Source organism: Mustela erminea, chromosome 13 (genome assembly GCF_009829155.1).
Source record: "Mustela erminea isolate mMusErm1 chromosome 13, mMusErm1.Pri, whole genome shotgun sequence".
Lineage (NCBI taxonomy): Eukaryota > Metazoa > Chordata > Mammalia > Carnivora > Mustelidae > Mustela > Mustela erminea.
The window spans coordinates 639,167-662,163 of record NC_045626.1 but is presented as its reverse complement, the minus strand read 5'-3'; the positions used below and the strand labels follow the sequence as shown (position 1 = coordinate 662,163).

The following is a 22,997-nucleotide window of genomic DNA, read 5'->3' as shown; positions in this document are numbered from 1 at the left end:
AGCCCAGGAGAAAACCCCGCACTTAAATGGGCAGCTAATGTAGGACAGGGGAAGAGTAGACCGTCTCCTCAGTACTTGGTGCTAGGAGCACTGGACAGCTGCGTGCAGAGGAATGAGTGGACCTTTGTCTCACAGCACACAAGATAGGCAGGGAACCGAAGACAGAAACCGTAGAAGTTCAAGACAAAAACTCTTTGACATTGGCCTTCGCAACATCTATTTGCATGTGTCTCCCCTGGGAGGGGCTGAAAAGCAAACAGATGGGACTTCTTCAGACCAAAAAGCCTCTGCGCAGCAGGGGAACCCACCAACAAAACCAAGAAGCAGCGCATCGAACGGAAGAAGATGCTTTCAAACCATCCGTCCTGTGACGGGTTAACATCCAAACACACGGGTGGAACTTAGACAACTTAGTATCAAACACTTAAAAATTGGTGGAGGATCTGAAAAGACAATTTTTCCAAACAAAACTTGTTAGATCACCTACAAACGCGTGAAAAAATGCTCTGCGTCGTTGATCACGAGAGAAACGCGAATCGAACTTCGGTTGCGCGTCTCCTCAGACTGGCCCCAGTGGCTCGTTCACCAGCACGGGAGCGGCAGGCGTTGGCGAGGGCGCAGAGGTAGGGGCAGCCTCGTGCGCTGCAGGTGGGAGCGCAGATGGGTGCGACCGCTGTGGGGAGCAGCGTGAAGGGTCCTCGAGACGCTGGAAGTGGGGTCCCCAGGGTCCACACAGCACTTGTGTGACCCAGCACTTGCACTTCTGGGTGTTTATCCAAAGACAACGAACACTCGGTCACAAAGGTATGCACCACCCCTGCGTTCGCAGCAGCCTCGTGTACAGTAGCCAAGATGTGGAAGCGGCGCCAGCCAGCGTCCGGAGAGGAGTGCGTGCCGGAGAGCTGGTAGACACGCGCCGCTCGGCCGTTGAGACGGAATCTTGCCGTTTGTGACAAGGAAGGACCTGGAGGGCACAGAGCTCGGTGAAATGAGTCCGAGAAAAAGTTGTGGAATCTAAATGACCACCAAACATGGGGGACACGGACACAGAGAACAAACGGGTGCTTGCCGGGGGGAGGGGGAGGGGATGGCAAGACGGAACAGGATGCAGAGCTGCGAACCTCCGGTTATAAAGGGAGGGAGTCCTGGGGTGCAAAGTCCAGCGTGGGGAGTGTGGCCGGTCATACTGCAGTGACGCGTGGGCGGCACGGGCAGACGCTTGTCCCGGGGAGCACGCCGTAACCTAGCAAGAGCAGACCGCTGCCATGTGCACCTGAAACGGACAGTGCACGTCAGTCTTGCCCGGTTTCCCAGAAGAGAAATGTGTGAGGCATCCGTCCAGGCATGGGAGCAGAGCTGTGACACGGCGGGTGCTCGCCCAGAGGGAGCTGGGCGCATGCCCGGTGCTGTGCCCACCATCCCGCAGTGTGAGCTGGCGAGTGGGGCAGGGGCCCTTTCCTTGGGGTCCTCTGTCACTTGCACCCTGTGCTTTACGAACTGGAGGAAGTAATAGTTTATTCTTTGTAGGAACTGTGCATGTGTAGTATTCTTATTTTTGACACACGTGTAAAATTGTTGGTAATAAAAAGGTTGAAAGAAATACTGTTATTTATCATAGTCATATTTATAAACTGCCATTACCACAGCCCGCCGTAAATTAGAAGCTGCAGGTTTGGTGTGCATCAGAGGAAAAAGTGTCTGTCTACAGGAAGTTCTTTAATTATGTGAATCTAAGAAGTAAAATTTTTTTTATCATAATAATATGTTAAATGATTTTTCAGGGAACTGTTCATTTGGGCAGACTTAACAGGTGAGCTTGGGGCTTGTTCTAACAGGAATTAACGTACAGTATCTTTTGATAACAGAACTACCATGTTCATTTCAAATCTTTGGTGTAAATAATTTCTAGATCTTCCTTACTTCATTTGGAGGTTGAATTATTTTTTTTTAAGATTTTATTTATTATTTGACAGAGAGATCACACATAGGCAGAGAGGCCAGCAGAGAGAGGAGGAAGCAGGCTCCCTGCCTAGCAGAGAGCCCGATGCAGGGCCTGATCCCAGGACCCTGAGATCAAGACCTGAGCCGAAGGCAGAGGCTTCACCCACTGAGCCACCCAGGTGCCCCGGTTGAATTATTTTTAATAACATTCTTTAATATAACGTAGTATTTTAATTAATTCTGCTTTACTTCATGAGGATGACATAACCAGAAAACCCTTTGAAATTGTACTTCCTACATAATTTTGATTTCAGGAAACTCAGGTGCCATATAATTGAGGTACTAAAAGGGCTAAATAGAATTCTGCAAAAAACAAAATTTATAAAACTGAGAAGCATTCCTGAGAAGAGCTGCTGCTCTCTGAGATTCACGAGACCCGGGTATACGTACCGTGTCCGTTCTCGTAAGAAGGTTCGAGCCTCCGGAGCAGCAGCATGAAAGACGGGTCTCCTTTCTATCCGAGTAGCCTCGGCGTCGTGGCAGGGCTCCGAGGCCGATGCGCTGTTCTGTTCTGGACACTACCGTGTGTGGAGTCACCGTAGATGTGACGACGCTTCACACGAGGTCTCCCATGCCGTGTGTGCCGAAGAAAACAAGCTCGTTGATATTTACGGGTGTCTTGTGGCCGGGCGGAAGGCCCAGCTTCCGACGGGCTGCGGATATGCTCGTGCCCACGTTGGGGGCTGGGTCCGTCCGGGTCCTTCTGTCTGCTGTGAGGGAAGCTCGGCAGAGCCCAGGGTCACCACCCGCGCGCACGTTTCATTCCCGCCCCCGACCCGCAGATGCGCAGCTGTTCACGCGGCCGCGGGTGGCTTTCCTCGCAGTAAACAGAGTTCCTCCTGTGTTGTTCGTCAAGTGACACACATCACAGTGTTCGGGGCTTTCAGGGTCATGGAGGTGTGTAACATGGTGAGTCTGTGTGTCACTTTTAATGATGGTTCACCGGTTTTGAAATGACGTTAGCCTCTCCTTGCCTTTCACGGTGCTACTTCACTGTGTTTGGCCGACCCAAGGCCCCCAGAACCTTGACCTGTGCGTGCTCCTCCCAGTACCACGTTCCTCACACGCAGGCGTGGAGGCCTTCCCGTGCTCACGCGCCCGTGTGCCGGCCCCCGCGGCCTGGCCGTCCCCAGGAGGGAGCCCCCGACCAGGCAGCCCCCCGGTGGGAGCCCAGGGCACGAGGAAGTGCCCTCCTGCTCACTGACCTTCCCGTGGCTCCACGTGATGCACACGGGGGCTAAGGGTTTGATGCTTCCATTTCTGTCCAATGAAAGTAATTTGTCAAAAGTGGGTTTTTTAAAAAACTGGTAGGCACACGAATTTGGGACTGATTGATGTCTTACACTGTAATGACAAAGATAGTGACTCTTTCCCCGTTTCTCGCCTGTCTCAGAACAGGCACAAGTAATATCCGCAGCAAACAGCGCATGTGAACTGAAAGGCAGAGCCGCCCTTCCCTCAGGAAGCCAGACCCTCCACGTGGTCACCCGCTTTTCCGAGGGATCTGGGCGGGACGCGTGTCCTCCACGGGGAAGGACATTGCTGGCAGCCGGAACTACAGAGCAGAGCGTTCCCACTGCCGAGGGGCGCTCAGGTCTGAGAGCGTCAGCCCGTTAATGTCCATTACACGACAGGGGGGTCCTGGTCCCACGGATGACCTTCCTCTGTGCCTGGTCTTTGTCGCAGGAACCCTCACCCAGAACGAGATGGTGTTTAAGCGGCTGCATTTGGGGACCGTGTCCTACGGAGCGGACACGATGGACGAGATCCAGAGCCACCTCAGGAACCCATACTCACAGGTGAGCCTGTTGGCGCTGGGGGGCCACCTGCAGGAGGGCCAGGCTCGGGGAGCCGGCCTGAGCCTGTCTCATCCGCTAATCTCGAAATCGTCCAACGTCTTTGTCCTAAAACACTCAGTTCTCATTTATAAATCAGGAGACAGTTTGGGGGCCAATTTTAAGTAAGCATTTCTGTTCTATAAAATAATAAAAAAGTATAATGACCTTAAACCATTTATTCATATTAGATAGTTTTCCTAGTGAAATAGTGGGAACAAGTCACTCGCTGCAGCAAGGATTGTCAAGACCGTTAAGTAGAATGCCGCATCACAGGCTTCTTACCAGTCCCTCGGTGTTTCTTTGTAATTAGTAAGACTTTCTCATATTTTCTGCCTCTTCGATAAACGGACGTGGACACACAGTGTCCTGTGCTGTAGTGTCGCTGTCATTCGGCCTCAGCGGCTGCCTGTGCACAGCAGCCCTGACGCCCCCGGGCCCCTCTGCTTCTCCTCTGTCATCGTGAAGTGAAACTCCGACGTCCAGTGTTTCATCTGCAAGTACGTCGGCAGCTCTCTGAGGTGCAGGAGATACACGGCCTCGTAGCCACAGTGTTTGCTGGAGGTTTCGTAGGCGTGTGCTCTGCAAGTCCATCTGTGGCCCGGGACCGTCCTGACGTGGGGCCCAAGGCGCCGTGTGTGCCCCCGGTGACGGGACGTGGAGCCGGCAGATGCGGCCACGGGCAGAGTTCATCTGAGGCCACGCCAGTCCCGTAGACTGTTCCCAGGGAGCGTCCGCATTGCACTCATCTGAATCCACCGATGATATAACCAAACCTCACGACCCCAGGGCCTCTGAGATGCTTGCGCACAAGGCTGTGGTTTGAATCCAGGGCCAGCTGTCACTTTCCTGGGCTGCTTCTCTGCCTCTCTACTGGCCTCTTGTGGGGTTTGGTCACCCCGGTCATAACAGGCTAGTGTAGCTCAGGCACAGACATACAGCTTGCCCGCCCCCTGGGGACAGGGACTTGCTGTGCGTGGACCATGGCTGCCCGAGGCTCCATGGGCCGTCTGGCCGCAATGCCCACAGAGGCGGTAGGCCCTGTGCATTCACGTCGTCCTTCTGACTTGACTTTCACAGCCGGGGCTGAGCCACACACGCCCTGAGCAGTTTCTGCTCTGACCAAACTCAGTGTAGGCTGCCTCGCGGTCAGCTTGTGCGGACCTTCTCTTCTGGAATGCTTCCCAGGATGGCGTATACTTTACTTTCCAAGACACTGTCAGATGAAAACTATCGAACGGATATGGTCATCGTGTGTGATGATCACGTACACAGGCACACGAACGTGCACACATACACTGAGAACCAAGCCCTTTCTTAAGTTGGATGTCACTGAGTTCAGTGCAGGGTCCTCTGTACTCTAGAACGTTTGTCAACAGAAGGAGTAAGACTTACCTCCTGGTGATCTGGGTCAAGGTCGAGACAGTACCAGGTAAAATCTGTTTTTAAAGAAATAAGTTTACATTATCCGTGAATATTTTAATAGTTCCCAATAAGCTATTTTACTAGAGAAATTAAAAGCAGAAAGGATGAGTCACTGTATAAAAACAGCAAATAGTTGATACTTGTTTCCATGGAGGAAGATTTTTTTAAAAATCTTTTATTCTAAACTACTTGTTGGTTGGCTGGTTAGATAGTACTTTTTGGAAGATTGATTTTATTCCTGGGATTCTGTCTTTTGATTAAGATGATAATCGTCTGCCAGGTCCTCTGCAGCGTGACACACATCTCCCAGATCTGATGATACGTCCACACTGGAGGCATGTGGGGACGGAGGGTGTCTCTGCAGCGGCAGGAGTGTGCGGAATTAAGTCACACGGCTGCGAGTAACCATGACTGAAGCCCTCTGCGGCGCCAGCCATGCCGTGCCGCCGTAAGGGGAGGCGAGCACGGGCGGCATGCTGGCTGGGGACTGCGGCGACAGGCCCCCGCCGTGAGACAGCGCTGTCATCCGGCCGCCGCCAGTCACGGCTCGGCGGCCCCGCTGCCCCCCGTCCAGAAGCGAGAGCCTCGCCTGCTTGGGAGCAAGGGAGCCGAGGCGTGTCTGCGGCGCGGAGGTGGCGGCCGGACAGACACGGGGCGCGTGGGACGTGGAGTCCGGCTGTGGGGGCTGCCTCGGCCCGGCGTGTGGCGCTCATGGTTCTGCCCAGAGCTGGGCTCTGACTCGGAGGCCGCCGCGTGTGGACTCGGTCACTGCGTGAGCGGGATGCGCCAGGTGCTTTCCTGCCCTCAGCTGCGTCTGCTTCGGCGCAGCTCGGAGGCGGGGGCAGTGTGCGGCTCTGGTGCGTCCTTCCCAGGAGGACAGGCAGGGCTCCTTGAGGGCTCAGCAGGGGTAGAGAAAAGCGCCGCGACCGTCAGGACTGCGGCGGCCGGTTTGGGGAGGGGGACACCCGGGAGGCATTGCGCGCAGGCGGCAGGACAGCATCAGCGTGACCAGGCCACGGGTGTGAGCCACGGCTCCGGGAGAGCTGCCCGCTTCCTGCCTCGCGGACACGTGCTCGTAACCCCAGTGGCAGCCGTGTTGTCCCTTCTATACATTCCGTATTTCCTCAGATGCAGCCTCCGGCCGGCGGACACACTGGCAGCACGACGCCCCCCAGAAAAGCCCAGTCCGCCGCTCCCAAAGTGAGGAAAAGCGTCAGCAGCCGAGTCCACGAAGCCGTGAAGGCCATCGCTCTGTGCCACAACGTGACCCCCGTGTACGAGCCTCGAACCGGCGCGCCCGCGGAGGCTGAGGACGCGGAGGCGGACCAGGACTTCAGCGACGGGAACCGCACCTACCAGGCCGCCAGCCCTGACGAGGTCAGTCGGGGCCTTTCAGAGAATCTCAGAAACCAAACTGCGAACGAGGCACGAGATTTCCTTCTGGGAGGGTGAGTGTGAGGGGAGCTTTGTTACCGCTTCGGATGGGGCCTGAGCTCCAGCCCGGAAGGCCTCAGCGGCTCTTTGGGATCCGTGCATTTGGGCCTCCTGTGTCCGCATATCCCAGAAAGTCCAGAGAGTGAGTTCCTGGGAAACAGAGGAGAAAAATCAGAGCTTGAGCGATGTCATAAACGGATTTGTGACCAAGTCAGATCCGAGTGAAGCTGCTGGAGCCCGCGCTGTCTCCTCATCGTCCCGTCTCCTCAGCTCCACGTGAATCGTGAGGCTGGCCTGTTAAATTCGCGGGTTGTTTTGTTTGGGGTTTTGGCCAGAATTTAGCTACAGCATACTTATTTCAAAATAAATATGAGTTGGGGGGCTCAATGGGTTAAAACCTCTGCCTTGGGCACCGGTCATGATCTCAGGGTCCTGGGATCGAGTCCCGCATCGGGCTCTCTGCTCAGCGGGGAGCCTGCTTCCTCCTCTCTCTCTCTCTGCCTGCCTCTCTGCCCGCTTGTGATCTCTGTCTGTCAAATAAATAAATAAAATCTTAAAAAAAGAAAGAGAGAATTGGGATATAAATCATTTCAAAAATCTACAGAAGACAGAAACAGGAAAATCTTAAATGTAGCAGATTAGTCATTTCTGACCTTACATTTTTTTACTTTCATTTTTTATTTTTATTTTTTTGAAGATTTTATTTATTTTTGTCAGCACACAAGCAGGGGGAGAGGCAGAAAGAGATGGAGAAGCAGGCTCTCCGCTGAGCAGGGACTCGATTCCAGGCTCTTGGAATCACGACCCGAGCTGAAGGCAGATGCTTAACTGCCTGAGCCACCCAGGTGCCCCCATTCATTGACTTTTGATAAAAGCCATTGTTAATTTGCCCGGCTCCCGTTCAGGCAGTGTATTTTAAATACCGTTTTCTTGCGCACTCTCTCGTCACGGTTACTGAGCTGATTCCGTAATCAGACCGACAGCCGTGGAAGCAAACAAGCTTCTTCCTCGTGGAATTGGATCCCATAATAACCCCCAAAAGTCAGGGTTTACGGAGGAGAATCAGCTGTAACGTTTTATTAAAGAGAGGAGCCCGGTGGGAAGAGCGAGGTCGCTCCTCTCCCGTGACATCACGGCAAGGGACAGGTGCCACTTTCCCCTGGGATGTCCGCGTCAGGGAGTCCCGAGGGCTGGGGCCTTGCGCCGCTGCTGGGAGCCGCAGCGTGAAGCCAGGAGTGCTGAGATACTGGGGTGTCACGTGCGCCGCAGAGTCTGGGCGCGGGTGGGAGCGTCACTGTCGTGCTCGGTGATACTAAGGAAGAGCTCAGAAGACAAACCTGTGAGTTTCCAGTGTTAGGAGAGGCGTCCTGTGAGTAAAAGCTGGAGCCTGCTCAGGCCCCTCGGCCGGGAGGACTGCGTAGACGTGTATCGTGGCTGTGGCTTGCCAGGGCTCGTGTCCCGCTTCCCTGCCGCCAGGCACACCTGTCCTCAGGACCTCCCTGCTCCTTGAAAGCTCCTTGGGACGACTGGTGTGTTTTGTTCGCAGAGGCGCCCTCTGTCTGTGTCTGCGTCTCCTGAGAGCCACAGCGGATGCGCTGGCACCCCTCACCCTGTCTGCCCAGCAGGGGGACTGACGGCTCTGTTTTCTTGTCTTTCTTGTGTATTTGCCATTTTCTGTTCCTAATGCTTGGTTCCAGAAGCACTGATTGCTGGGCCGAGTGCGGGGCCAACGCTTCTCCCTTCTGGAGATGCACCAAGTGGCGCCCACAGCGGAGAACCACGGGGCGCCCGCCGGGGTGTGCAGCGAACACTGCGGCAGAGCAGGGGGAGCGCTGGGGCAGTGCGGGGGGCTGTGGTCCCTCCCCAGTGCCCCCACTGCAGGCCACACAGTGGAGACAGAGAAGTGTGACCCACTTACCTTGTTCTGACCTCGTGATGACAAGGAACCAAAATGCACCAGCAGACGACTCACAGCATGTGACGAAGCTCTGTGCACCCTGTGTTATTTGAAAACCAAATTTATTTTTAAAGATGTGCATAGGCACTTGTTTATTTAGTCAGGAAATTATCTCACTGTAACCAAAACAATCTACTTTAGGAAAATTAGGCCATGTCATTACTCGTGTAAGAGCGTAGTGGTGGTAAAAACAGCCAAGAAGATGGAAGTTCCGTTTTTCTTTAACTGTGGAAAGCTGAGACCAGTCGCACTGGCTCCCGGCCTCCCCTCGACGCTTGCTTACATGGGGACCCCTCTCTTGTCCTCCCGCAGCTGCCCCCGACGGGTGTGCAGGTCTCAGCCAGTCCCCCGAGGCCCAGGCTGCAGGGGGGTGCTGGGACGGTGCTGCCGTGGGCGGAGAGGAGGGAGCTTCTCACGGTAATTACTTAGAAACTGGATTCCTGGGCCTATCGGCCTTGGCGTTCCGGCGGGACATAGAGCCCGGGAGTCCGCAGCCAGGTGGCATCTCATAGTGGAAGGTCTTTCCCCGCTTCTGGTGCCTGATGACTTTGTGGCGGGGAGCTGCCGTCACGGGGTCACATCATCCCCCGGCTCATCAGAGGGCGGAGGGCGCGGGGCACGTGCGGAGGCCCAGCCCGCCGCCTCTCCGCCTCTCCTCGGCACGCTTGGTCTGGAGTCTGCTGGCCGGCGCACGGGACGTTGTTAGCACCACGGGTACATGCTGGAGGTCGTGTTGACCTATAAATACGGAGACATCTGTTGTGCCCAGACCCCACGCGGCTTTTGGAAGCGTGTGCATGGCATATCTTTTTATCTGGTAATAGGCCATGTAGGCGACACCGCTAAGAGGAAGAGCTGAGCCGATCTCTAAACTGCTGTCGTCGCGAGCAAGCACGGGCCACGGAGGCCACAGCCCTCTGTGGACGTGGGCCACGTTCCGTTTCACATGAAGAAGGGGTTGAACACATTCTTTGCATGATGTCACATTCTAGAAATTCTCCAAAATTGCATGCGACTCTACATTGAAAACTATTTCCCAGTCTTAAAGATGGGAAACTGAGACCACAGATGTTTCTCAAGAAAAATCTTCCTGGAAATTGTAAAAATACTGTTTACATATTTACCGTATTACTTGCCGAAAGTAAATACAAGTTTTATTGAAGATACGTGGGATTTTTCATCTTTAGGTATTTATATAACTTATAACACTTTTTAAGTCTTAAATTAGATCTTCACAATAGAGCGGGATCTCATGGATTCCAAGATTACTGGACTCAGATAGAAACTGCCAGTCTGAGCGCTGAATTTTTTCCTTGAAGTTTCTTTCTACTTTGGAGATTGGACAATAATTAAAGGTAGCAACCCATTTAAATAACCTTAAAAAAAATCCCGAACGTGTATTTTAAATCTGAAAATGAAGAAAATAGAGTTTGTCATAATTTTTTAAGAGCCCTGTCGATGCGATGTTTGCAGATCCCTCAGGCCCGAGGAAAATCATCTAAATGGTTCATTATTTAGCTTATTGAACTTCGCCGCAGTTAGGTTGACGGATGATGGCGATGCTTCCCAATCACCAAAGCCCCGTTTTAAAAGCATTTTTTATTGAACAAAGTGCTTAGAATATTGCACCCTGGAGCTTTATTCCAGGAAACGGCTCAATTGATGTTTTCTGTTTGACCTCAGCTGTGACCTCTCACAACACGTATGGTTAATAAGCAACATTATCATTTCGGAGACGTCCCTGGTTTTGTGCATTCTGCGTCCCGCCCTCTCGTATCGTTCCTGCGTGTGTGTGGCTCTCGTGTGCCCTTCAGCTCTCGAGAGAGTGCGACTGCGGGAGAAGGCTCTCCTGGGTCCCTGCTAGCACAGTCGCCGTTCTTCGCCACGCACGTGGCCTTCGTTTTCACTTTCCTGGAGACAGGAAGGGTCTCTTGCCTTACCTACAGACGTGCACAAACGATGTTCATACGAATAAGGAAATTCTGGGGGAGTTGATGGTCAACCCTTAAAGGCTCTGTGAGGTCTGTGAGGTACGGTCTTCAACTTGCCGGGACGCGTCATCGTGGGACATCGGTGGACCTTGAAGGAGCAGCAAGTGGTGGTAACGTTCACGTGTCAGCGACGCATCTCGCACTCCCCACGGGGAGCCCGCTGACGCCCTGGCCCTGTTTCTCAAGACGAGTTCTCTCTGAGAGAGGAGAAACTCACTTGCCTGTCGCGTTGGCTCTTCCAGCCGCAGCATAGCAAACAGCAGCGTAGTAAACATTAGGACGTTCCCTGGAGATTCCTGGGTGGAATTAAGACCCGTCCCCCTTCAGTTGTGTGTGTCCCATGTGAGCCCCTGAGTAACACGAGCCACCAGAGTGGACGCGCACTCCGGAGCCGGAGCCTTGGTGCTCGCTGTCGCCGACTCCAGTGACCAGGGCACGTGGTGACACAAACCTGAAGACTCTGGCTTCTTTGGGCCCAGAAAGAATGATTGGCCAAGATGTTTGATGCCTGCTGACAACCAGCTGTTGGTGGCGGTACTCTTCCCCGCGGTGCGGCGGCCTTCTGTGTCCGCTGTCACCACCCCCCAGCTGGACACTTACTTGCACGAATGAGCTAACGTTGCCGCCAGACGACAGGTGAGTTTTTTAGACGTGGAAGAATAGCACATGCTTAATGGCCTTTGGCTTCTGGACTCACCGAAGCGGCTCTCACGCACGTGGTATGCACCAGTTGTGTGTCTGCATGTGTGCGTGCCCAGCGCCATGGGGTAAGCGGCATTGCGTTGGCGCATGGGGGCGCTGGCCCCTCCCAGGAGCAGTGCACCGCGCGTGCGGCCGACCGTGACTGCTGGTTGGCAGCTTTTCTGGGTGATCAGACTGCGTTCGTGTTTGTAGCGCTGGCGGGTCAGAGCAGTGTGGGGATACCGCACGAAGGGACGCTAAGCCCGTGGTCAGGATACGGTGGATCACGTGCGCGGGAAGAAGGGTATCCCTGGCGTGTAGCTGGCGGGTGTGTGTATTTGATTGCTAATATGGTGACAACGTTCTCCCAAGCTTTTCAGTAATAGCACAGAAGTTTCTGGATAATGAAATCGTAGAGAAAGACAAATGTTAAGATCTTCCCTCAAATTTTCTGTCCTATGGAAGGACCCTGGGAACACTGTCCTGCACCGGTTCCTTAGCAGGGAGAATTGTGAGTGCGACAAAGACTGTGTGTCACTGAGTGGCTTGTGGATGAGCTCGGTAGTCAGCGGAAGTCATCCTTTGAAATGTATTAACCCTTTAAGTTCGGAGTTATCTTTACATTTCACAGAAGATCTTGCAGGATTATGTCCTGTTGGAAGCAGCGGCTTCTGGAGGAACATGGCAGCACACAAGGAGGATTTGTTAAACCGCTTTCCCCACATTTCATCCCAGTACTGACAAAACCATCGAAACAGATCAAGTCAAGCAGTAGTACTGGAAACTTCCATACTAAAGGAGCCCATACCTGAGTGCCAGGACAGTTTCGTGTTCTGTGGGCCACGGATACAGGACCATGGGTGCTGGATGGCCCGCCATCACAGACCGCATCCCCGGGAACAAGAAGAGGTGCACCTCTGGCCTTCTCCCCCACTGAGAGGGCCTCGCTGATGGGGAAGGCAGGCAGCCATGTGTTCCTGCTCCTGACATAAATTCTGAGCCAAAGACCTGACCATTTCAGCCCTCCGCAGCTTTGTATGTGTGTCCTGTTAGTACAGAGAACAAAGAGAGGCCCCGGTCAGGAGAGGCCAGAGATCCAAAGCAACGTCCTGCAAACACTGAACAGCCGTGCTCACACTCCAGCCTCCAGGTGCAGACGGCGCTGTGGCCGGGGCGGCAGACGACGCTGCATTTCCCTCGGAGGACGTACCCTGGGAGCACTTGGCAGACAGACCAGAGGCTGTGTCCACCAGTAAGAAGAGACAGAACAAGTGAGCTCGTATCGACTAAACATTCCAAAGGATAAAGTGAAACCGGAGGAAAGTAGGAGAGAGAAGAGGTAAAGAGAGCAAAAAGTAACGATTGAGAAGACGAGCTCAGAGACCGTCAGCAGAAATAGTGACTCGCGTAAACAGTACAGACCAGTGAGTACAAACTAAGTGCGAAATTGATCCAACATGAAACTTCTCTGGATCAAAGGTTTCTAAATCAGCTCATGAACCCAGCTGAATCCCAAATTCCAAAATCTGATCAAGATAACATAAACATACACACAGTAAGAGACTTACAGTTGAGCTTATGAACACAGACACAGAAATCCTGTCATCCCGCAGACCGACAGTGTGTTGAAAGACGCGACCAGGTAGCATTTTTCCCAGGAATGAAAGAGCAGTGCTGGGAAGGACATGAGCATGGCTCCAGAGGGATCGGGTGTCGCGGGATAGTCTCACTTCCATTAGGGAGTGCCTTCAGAAAGGTACTCAGGTTATGATTCAGTACCCATTCCTGATCAGAACAAACCAAGGAGGCCCTCTGCACATCCAGTAATAGTCAACGCAAAATAGAGAAGTCCGTGCGTGCCGGTCGTAAGTCATGATACCAGTCGTAAGTTAGTACTCACCGTCACACCAGATAAACTCTACGATTGTTCCCAAGTGAAGACTAAAGCAGGATGTCCGCTGGCACCAGTGCCATTTCACACAGTCCTGGACGTTTGATCCACACAGTATGTCAGGAAGCAGTCATGAGCGTTGCTACAAGGAAATAAGATCAGCACGTCAGCACGGCGTGACTGTGTATTTCGGCAACCAAAGAATCATCATCCGGGAGACCCCAGTAAAAACACACAGACCCACGTTTTTCTAATAATCAGCCACAACCTGCTACACTGAAGACGATGCCCCATTCACATAGCAACAGCAATGAAAATATGTAATCATGAACCTAAGTAGAACTGTGTCATGTTGGAGGAAAAAACAGCTAATTTTAAAGCTGTGCTTCCAAGCACTGTGACCAGAGCTTTACCTACACTCAGTCAGTGTCTTACCAGCTTCTGGGAGAGGTGTCCTCATTGACTGTCGCTCCCTGTGAGCCCTGGCCCCCCTTTGCAAACATCTGCGGAGTTTTAAGCCCTCCACTGTCTAGATTTCTTCAAAACCTACTGAAACTACATCTGCAAGATTAAACATCCTTTACCAGTTCCTTATATTATTCCTGATTGGTCTGTTTTGAAAACAGTTAACGTCACTAAATGTGAAGGTTGCAGTGTACATTGTTTAATAAGTTAAGCAGGCACACACGTTTGCATTAACTACTCTACGGATCTGCGTTTTACCAGCATGGGAGAACCTGCTGTGAAGAGCACTGTGCCAGGAGTCCATGGTCTTGAGCCTTGGAGCCCCTCACCCCTGTCAGGCCTCCATTACCACTTGCGGGAGAGCAGGGCTGGATGTTGTGCACACACCGGGGATTTCCCCCACTCTCTCGCAGTCAGCACAATACCCAAAGCAGTCTCAGGCCTCACATGTCATCAAGGACTATGATTCGCAGTTGCACACCTTCCCACATCCAGGCCCAGGTGTTCAACCAAACATTTAAGGGAAATAATAACAATTCTATATAAACTCTTCCAAAATACGGTAGGGGAGGAAACACTTGTCTGGTGTTAAACTGACACCGGTATCAGACAAAGGCATCATGAGAGAGCCACAGACCAGTCACTTGGTGTTACTGGTACTGGTTGTGAGTGTGGGCGCAGACATCCCACAGAGGGAGGCTGGATAAAGCCCAGCAGGGTCCGAGAAGGAGAACACTTCTCGATCAGATGAAGCTTACCCCAGGAATGCAGGGCTGGTTCGATGGTCGTCTGTCAGTTAGTGGATCCACAGACCACGGACCACGGGGGACAATCTGCGTGATGGTTCCAGGAGCTTCAGGGGGAAAAGCGCTTGGCAAAAATCCAGCATCTGTTCCTGATAAAATCTCTCTGTAAACTCGGGGTAAAAGCATTTGTGCAGTCTAGCAAGGACGTCTGTGAGAAACCCTGCCACTAACATGGTGCGCCCTAGGAAACAGTGGTACGTTGCTTCTCATGTTCGGAGCAGGCCGGGGTGCCCGCTCCCCCACGCAGAACTAGCCGGGCACTAACACAAAAGGGAGATACAAGGCAGAGAGGAAGAAAACTGTCTTTTTTGGTGGAGGATACGATTATCCCTGTAGAAAATCCCAAAGGTGCTACTAAAAAGAGTGGTAATGTTTAAGAAGTAGATTGACCAAAATCACACATCATACATGTACAAAAATTAGATATATGTTTATACACTAACAGGGAGCAAATTGAGATGTTTCAGTGGACCATGTATAGTGCACCAAAGCACACGAAGTACTTAAGGATAGTGTGAACCAACGCACACAGAATCAGTCTGCCGTCGGCACCAAGCCCATGACGGAGAGTCGAAGAGGGCCTGTGCGTGAGGACGAGTCGTACTCAAAACTGGAAGGTGCCAGCTGACTTCTGTGACGATGCCCAGGGGTCGCAGTGGGGGTGAAGCCAGAGCAACGGGACTGTCGTACACAAAGCCTCAACCAGTATCTCTCCCCATGTACAAAACTTAACTCAAGAGACACTGGGGGACTCAGTCACTTGAGCGTGTGCCTTCGGTTTCAGCCATGATCCCAGGGTCCTAGGATTGATTCCCGCGTCAGGCTCCCTTCTCCGCGGGAAGGCTGCTTCCTCCTCCTCCCCACTCATGCTCTGTGTCTCTTTCAAATAAATACTTGTTTTTAAAAATTAACTCAAATTGGTCACAGATGCATAGAAAACCTAAAAGTATAAAATTTCTAGAAGAAAAAAATCTGGGGGCACCTGTGTGGCTCAGTGGGTTAAAGCCTCTGCTTTCGGCTCGGGTTATGGTCTCAGGGTCCTGGGATCGAGCCCTGAGTGAGGCTCTCGGCTCAGCGGGGAGCCTGCTTCCTCCTCTCTCTGCCTACTTGTGATCTCTGTCAAATAAATAAAATCTTTAAAAAAAAAAGAAAATCTGTAGGCTTGAGTCGGTGATTTCATGGGACACAGCAGAGTTTGTAGAAGTTGTTGATGGTAAAAACCACATTCTTCAGAAGACACCATTAAGACGAGGGCAAGCCACAGAGCTGTAGAATGTCTGTGAAATACATCCCTGGCCAACGGGTGGGAACCACAAGACATGAGGACTTCTCAGAACCCGGCAACGAGAGAACCTCCCCCCACCCACCGCATCTTAAACGTTAGCAAGAGATCCGGACCACGCTGCCGAGAAGAGGTGTCGGCCGTATCAGACAGCAGGAGCGGGGAGGCTTCGTGCGCCTGTCAGCGTTTCGTCGGGGAAGAGCGGCCGGCTGGAAACCTGAGGGGGAGAGACGGTGCTCAGACCCGACGACGCTGGGCACCGGGAGAGGGCCGCCGGGCGCAGGTGCTAAGGACGGGGACATTTGCGTACCAGCGCGTGGTTTAGGGGCCTGTCAGCCTCCGTTCTGAAGCCATTCCAGGTAAGAGATTATGAGTTCTCTCTTCTCGAAGGAATGTTTTGTGCTGCCCCCGAAAACACTGCAGTGAGCCCGGTAGACCTTGAAGGCCTCAGGCATGAAGGTTCTAGAACCTCTGCGGGTTCCGGTGTGGAAGGTGACGTGTAAGCCCACCCCTGGGCATGTGTGTGGGCTGCAGCGAGTGCCGCAGCAGAAAGCTCAGGCGTGTGAGGGGCAGAGTGAGAGGGAGCCGGGACATGGCACCTCAGACCATCCGCGAAGCCTTCCCGGTGGTGGAGGCAGGAGTCGCAGCCTGGCGGAGTGGCTGGAGAGACGGGCAGGCTCGCCGGCACAGCCCTGAACGCACACCTGCGCCAGGCAGAGGCTCCAGTGGGCCGGCGGGTTTGCTCCCAGTCTGGTGTCCTCCGCCACGAGCCCGCCTTCCGTGGGCCCGAGCCACACGGCAGCCCTCCGGGCACGGCAGCCCTCCAAGCATCTGCGTTCACGCGGTCATTACTTGGATGACTTCAGGCTTCGTAGCCACATTACACACCAATGCAGCTCATGTGCTTTTGCAAAGTTTGTATATTTTATGTCTTAGGACGAAAATAGAGCCAAATGAATTTGTATGAAATGAATTTGTATGAATTTTGACCTGGTTCCCTTTACGCCCACTGTGCTCCGAGTCGAGATGGTAAAGCTCAAAACCAGAACAGGACACTCTGCTCACGCCTCCCCGCGAGCTTGGAGCTACATGTCTGATGCGGGCCAGGTCTTGAGCACACCGGCGGGAAGCCCTCCGCAAACACCGTGTGTCCACGTCCGTCCCTGGGGTTGGCTCTTTATACGCATGTCGCCGAAACAGGCTTTTGTATCATCCAAAGGGATCCTCTCACCACCGAGCGGTTTGCATCGTGACCGCGCTCATAGCGTCTGTCGTCTGCTTGGGCTTGTGCAGAGCTCATGCTCCAGACGGTGATGGCTGCGAACAGTCGGCCTGGCGCGCTGGCCAGGTGCAAGCCGCTGGACGGCTTCACGGGTCGTGACGTCTGTCGTCAACAGATGTAGGTCCGCACGTGTGGACCGCGGATCCCGCCTGGTGGGGCGCGGAGGGGGTGGCGGCGTGTCCTCGGAAGCGTCCAGTTTAGGGTCAGAGCGTCAGAGGCCCCTTTCACTGTGGACGTTCAGAATTCACCTGGGGAGTCCTGGGCCATTTGCAGCGCGTAGTGAGGTTTTACGGGAAACGTATGTCCAGGGTGCCTGTCCTGTCGCACCGGAAGCGGGCTGTGGGATTGTTGGCCTGCCCCTGTTGGCTGTGCTCTTTCCGGTGACGGCCTCCTGTCTTTCCGTAGTTCTGTAACCGGGAGTGTTTTGCTGGAGCTCTAGACCGTAGCGCTGTGTTAGCCAGACACGGTCTCAGGATCTGGGCAAACCTCAGAGCTTAGGAACTCTCTGGAAAGCCAGACAACATGAGTTCTAATTCGAGCTGCACGGTGACTCGCTGGTCAACAGCGCACACGCCTGCGGGATGTGAGGCTCGCATCTGACCCGGCTGCTCTGTTCAGGAGCCAGACGGCGCCACGGTTACTGTTCCTGCAAACCAACCACCCAGCCCGGGGCCGGGGCGGGGGGTGCAGGTGGGAGGAGTCGAAAAGAGCCACTCGGGAGTGCTCCTGGGGGTGGCCTGGAGTCGGGCTCCCCCGCCCGCGGCGCGTCCACCCCGGCTGGAGCAGACACTGACTGCAGCCCAGGAGGCCGCCGCGGATGCCCGACTCCGGGTGGCACAGTCAGTCACAGTCCGTCACAGAGGCCACCACCCTGCAGGGGGCGTGCCCGCCACCCTGGGGCTGTCCCACCGGGCCGTGCCGAGCGGGGACCCGACAACACTCGGGCCGCCTGAGGCCTTGCTGCTGCAGGAAGACCGGCCGTCCTGCCTTCAGTTCTGCCACGTCTAACACCTGGTCTCCACCTGTGGCCCTGGTCACCCATTCTAGATGGCTTGATGTAGTCTTAAAAAGCGGTGAAAAATCCTGAAACCAGTCAAAAGGCAGGTTTTTTTTCTTATACTCTCTCCCCAAGGCTGTGCCCAGTACCACCCAGCCATCTCCACTTGGCTTTTCTGTTCTCCGCCTGACCTGGGGCGTTCCCACTGCTGACCTGGGCAGGCTCACTGGCCCTGTGGAGGCTCAGCTGGGGAGTCTCCCAGGACTTGGCAGACACGTGTTCTGCACGTGGTCAGACGTATACTGCAGTTCAGGGTCCGTGGGACCTTCTTCCAGCCTTGTGTCCCCGAGCAGGACTGTGCCCAGCCGTCAGACTCGCGTGCTCCACGGCAGGTCCTCCACGGCAGGTCCTCCACGGCAGGACCGGTGGGGCCAGCCGAAGAGGTGCACAGGCCGGGGTCCCCGAGAGGCCTGGCGTGAGCGCCCTCTCACCCTCTCCCATGGGTCGTGTGGACAGCGCTCACTGGTCACAGCAGTGACGCGACGACATGCACGGACACTGCCAGCCCAGGAAGCCCACCTGAGTCTTGGCAACCAGGCTTTTCATCGGAGGTCATTCGTGTAGACACGGCCGACCCCCTGTGGCTGACCTTCATTTCCAGCTCCGGTAGGTCGGGGGAGCCCACGAGGCCAGCTCCGCTCCGGAAAGCACATGGATGGTGCAGAGCGTGTGCAGTTGGCCGCTGGTTCCCACGGTGCCGCGGTCCCTCCCAGTGTCGCTCCCCGTGCTGAGCGCAGGCCCAGCAGGCCAGGCTTTGTGCAGAGTCAGGCGCCGGCCTGAACGCAGGGGACGCTCTGGCCTTGCATTCGCTCCCCGGCGCGGTGAGGGGTCGCAGCATGCTCTCCTGACTCTGAGCCTCTTTGGGGCAGCTTCGGTCCCTCACTGCGTTCCGGCAGAACGTGAAAACTGCCTGCAAGTCATTTCTAGACGGCAGTTTCCACGGCACTTGATGTAAGTGTGCACGTTGTTGCCGTGTGTGTAATTGATCTTCAGGAAGGGAGGGGGTTGTTCTGAAAGAACTAATAGACAAAAGTGAAAATTGGCCCATTTCTTATATTTCCCACAAAAAGGGCAGCTAGGCTCCTGGGCTCTAGGACAGCGGGCTCCTGAGGCGCAGCAGAGGAAATCTGGCCCGTCTGACATGGTCTGACCCGCCCAGACCCTGTACCGATTCGGGGGTTCGGGCCTACTTTTGTTCCGAGTTTTGCCTCAGCTCTTTTAATTGTGTCCCCAGCCTGCCGAGCACATTGTCAAATCTGGTCAGTGCTTTTGGGTACCCAGCAGGTACCTCCTACATCAGGACGCCTGGTGGTGTCCAGGCCACCAGGATGCGGGGGTGACCCTGACCCGGGCTGTCTGTGCAGATGATGCCCTCGTGGGCGGGGCTCGCCCAGGGCGTGCGGATGGCGCTCTCCGAGACACGCCAGCAGGATGAGCGTTCCACGCTGCTCGAGCTCGCTGGTTGTGATGTGACACTTGCTGTCGTGAATCTCTAAGTCAGCTGATAGTATGATTTTACTAATTTAAATGAAACATCTACACAGGGAATATTTGCACACGACACATAGCTGTTCCTGCCTTGGCAAGCAGACTTGTGCCCAGCGACGGGCGGGGGGCCAGGCGTGGGCTGCGGGGCTGGACAAGTGGACTAGGAGGCCTCCCCTTAGGCAGCCGGCTCCAAAGGACAGCGGCAGCATTGGGCAGCTCGTACGTGACAGGCCACCGTCAGTCTGCTCCTCGGGGACGGGACTGGCCTTGAGGGGAGGAGCCAGCAGGAGAAAGGGGCTTTGAACCCTTTATGCTTTTTTATAGGACTGCATTTCTGACTCTGGTTCTGAAGGAACCAAAAATCCGGGAGAGTTACTCAGTTCTGCTTTTCTCGAATTATTCTGTTCCCCTTCCTGTGGGCTAACTCCCTATGCAAACTTTTTAGGTGAGAAGTTTCTGCCAGGTGAATTCGGATGGATGCGTTGAGTTATTTATTTATAAAGTAAAGTGAAATTGTAAGCTGTATAAATAGGCCTTTACGATCCTAGACCCACAGTCGTGCATGTCTGTTCGGTACCTTTACAAGATGCTCACGACGGGAAATAAAGGCATCCCAGTAAAGGAGCCCACGTCGTCTGTTGGAAGTCCCTTCATAGCCAGCCCCATGTAGCGTGGCCGTTTCCGCCGTCCCGAGGTCGTTCTTGCCGGCAGGGCCCAGAATGGTGCAGAGTAAGGCCCTCGGCTGTGTTCCAGAGCGCCCACAGTCCCCAAACCTGGAAGTGTTTCACGCCCGTTTTTCCCGCCTTATTATCTTCAGACGCCCCAGCCTCCACAGCACGGCCCTGGTCAAGTTGGAAGCATTAAAAACAGCAAGCATCTCGTACCCTAGTTTGACCGTTGTGCTAGAACCTTCCAGTAGTTCCAGCCACGGGAACTACCTAGAAAGCCCCACTTTAAAAGTGATCCCTGGTCTGCCCAAGGGACATCTCAGGTGGCATCTGTGGAAAGGAAGGGTAGAACCCAAACCTCGACCCAGATGTACGGAGTGTCCCGGTGGCATTCGTGTGCTGGTGGCCTGAGAGGTTGCCTGGCTGCCACTGCCCTACAGATGAGGATTTGGGGTGGGGGTTGACCTGAGCGATCCCGCCCCGAAGCCAGAGAGCCGAGCCTCCTCGCGGCCTGTCTTCACGTGACTCGACAGTGGACGCTAGGGCTCAGCAGTGACGTTCTGCTCCCCAGACAGAACCCACGATGCTCCCGAAGCATTTGCTTTCTCCAGCCCTAGGGGACCTGCTGGACACGTAGGCGAGGACAGATCTCCAGCAAGGTTGCGGCGCTCAGCCAGGGAGAGACCCTGGTGTCACAGGAAGCCCCACACTGGGCCGTAGGAGGAGCTGGGCGGGGGCGGGGGCCTGGTGGCGAGGAGTACCGCCTTCTGCTCACGTGGCCTCACGAGTCCCTGGTCTCCCGCAGGTGGCCCTGGTGCAGTGGACGGAGAGCGTCGGCCTCACCCTGGTCAGCAGAGACCTGGCCTCCATGCAGCTGCGGAGCCCCAGCGGCCAGCTCCTGACCTTCAGCGTCCTGCAGACGTTCCCGTTCACCTCGGAGAGCAAGCGCATGGGAATCATCGTGCGGGTAGCCTGGTCGCTCGTGCTCCCGCGGGCCGGCGCGCGGCTCGGGGCTCGTCCCTGCTCAGACCGTCTGTGCTGCTTGCTGGGTTTTGAGACAAAATCTAGGAATTGGTGCTGGGAAGCTAGTGAGGCTCTGGTGGGAGCGAGTTCAGGTGACCCTCCGCAGACGACGGAGGCAGGGCAAGGAAGCGGCGTTCGCGACTCATGCTTGGAAAGCAGCGCCAGCCGTCCGTTGCGCTTCCCACAGCAGCGGCGTGCGGGGAGCTTTGAGGAGGAGGATTTAGGACCAGAAAGTTGCTGACATGCATTTCTTGAATATTTTTAGCAGATACCAAAACCTGTCTCAGAAGGTGGCTAAGCAAGGAAAGCACGTTCAGTCCGCAGTGAGAATTTGAGAGAATTAACCTTCCTCTCGCGGCCTGAGGCGTCCCCTCCGTGGACAGGCTCTGTTGCCGCAGCCTCAGCACAGGACCGCGAGATCTGGCTTATGTTCTCGGTCTCGGCTGCCTGCACATCTCGGGGCGGCGGCGCCCCGCATAGCCTAGGTTCAGGGAGCACCGCTTTCCCTAGTGCGTTCCTGTGCGCGCGGCCGTTACTGCCCAGGAGCAGCGGGGCCTAAACCGGCCTGTTTCCTTCTGTCCCAGGACGAGTCCACTGCGGAGATCACCTTCTACATGAAGGGAGCCGACGTGGCCATGGCCTCCATCGTGCAGTACAACGACTGGCTGGAGGAGGAGGTGAGCCGCCCCCCGCCCCGCGCGCCGCCCCCCGCGGCGCAGCAAGCGCGTGTACCGCCGTAACCAGCGGAAATCCGGACGCTGCCTCTTAAACCAGAGACGGTATCGCTTCCCGCAGTGTTGAGTGGTTCCGGTTCCGTTGCATAAAGTAGAAAGACGGAACCGCTGAACCGTCAACAGCTCCCTGTGTAAACAGCTGCCGCTGCGGGGTGGTGTGTGACCGCGTGCGGGTGTGCAGGTAGCCCTTACTGATAGTATCTTGTCTGTATTGGTGAAAACATAGCGTGACAGGCATTCACTAAAAATTCTGAGGTAATGCTGCATAGACAGCCAAAGTTACATTTTAATGTATTTATTTTGTAATCTATGTTATTGGCAAGATTTTGATAAGGATTTTAATGTCATTGTGATTTATATGTAGGATTCACTTTAAAAATAGAGAAGAAGATAGAAACGTGATCAGTCCTGCGTTTCGTCAGATTCTCTCTAGAGAGAGTTCATGTGCGGCCTCGTGAGATTATGTTATTGTCCACGTTTCTGTGTGAACAGAAAAGCTTGAGTTCGGAGGGAGACTGATCTGGGTGTGTGTCAGCGTCGGTGTCCACGGGTCAACCCGCCGTGGCCCGGGTGTGGTCGGTCAGTACGGCAGCCGCACCCCCGCGTCCACGGCCGTATTGGCGATACGAATCAATAGCTCCTTCAGGCACTTGGATTTAATCAGGCACATGAATAAATTAAATTCCCTGAAGACCTAGTAAAATGCCATAAAAATTACTTTCGGTCATAATGATGTACAATTAATTATAAAATACTTGTTTAATTTATTTAGCTTTATGAGGTCACGTCAATAAGTGTCTTGCAACAGACAGATAAGGTCAGGCTGTTTTCCACAAAGATAGCTCTATTAAAAATCCTTTGTGCACGCATTCTCCCAAGGTTGCATTTCCCTCCCTTACATAAATCTCCTGATCCCCTACCCACGTCTTTGTTGTGTTAACCATTATCTTCTGAAAACCTGTACCTTGTTTAAAACA

At 54.3% G+C, this 22,997-nt stretch overlaps 1 protein-coding gene and 1 long non-coding RNA gene across 6 annotated transcripts in view; one reads left to right on the top strand and one right to left on the bottom strand.

Annotated features, from left to right (window-relative positions):
* Positions 1–22,997, top strand: part of ATP9B (ATPase phospholipid transporting 9B (putative)) — a 222,078-nt gene that overhangs the window by 171,431 nt on the left and 27,650 nt on the right. For all 5 annotated transcript variants that reach the window (XM_032310715.1, XM_032310714.1, XM_032310716.1 and 2 more), the window contains 4 exons: positions 3,688–3,800; positions 6,390–6,638; positions 21,069–21,230; positions 21,871–21,963. In XM_032310715.1, coding sequence (XP_032166606.1) covers positions 3,688–3,800; positions 6,390–6,638; positions 21,069–21,230; positions 21,871–21,963 — 617 coding nt within the window. The remainder of the gene's footprint in view (positions 1–3,687; positions 3,801–6,389; positions 6,639–21,068; positions 21,231–21,870; positions 21,964–22,997) is intronic.
* LOC116572042 lies at positions 13,231–16,190 on the bottom strand. Its single transcript, XR_004278101.1, has 4 exons — positions 16,079–16,190; positions 15,866–15,985; positions 14,439–14,575; positions 13,231–13,357 (listed from the first exon to the last, which is right to left on the bottom strand). It is a non-coding gene; the product is annotated as an uncharacterized LOC116572042 (long non-coding RNA).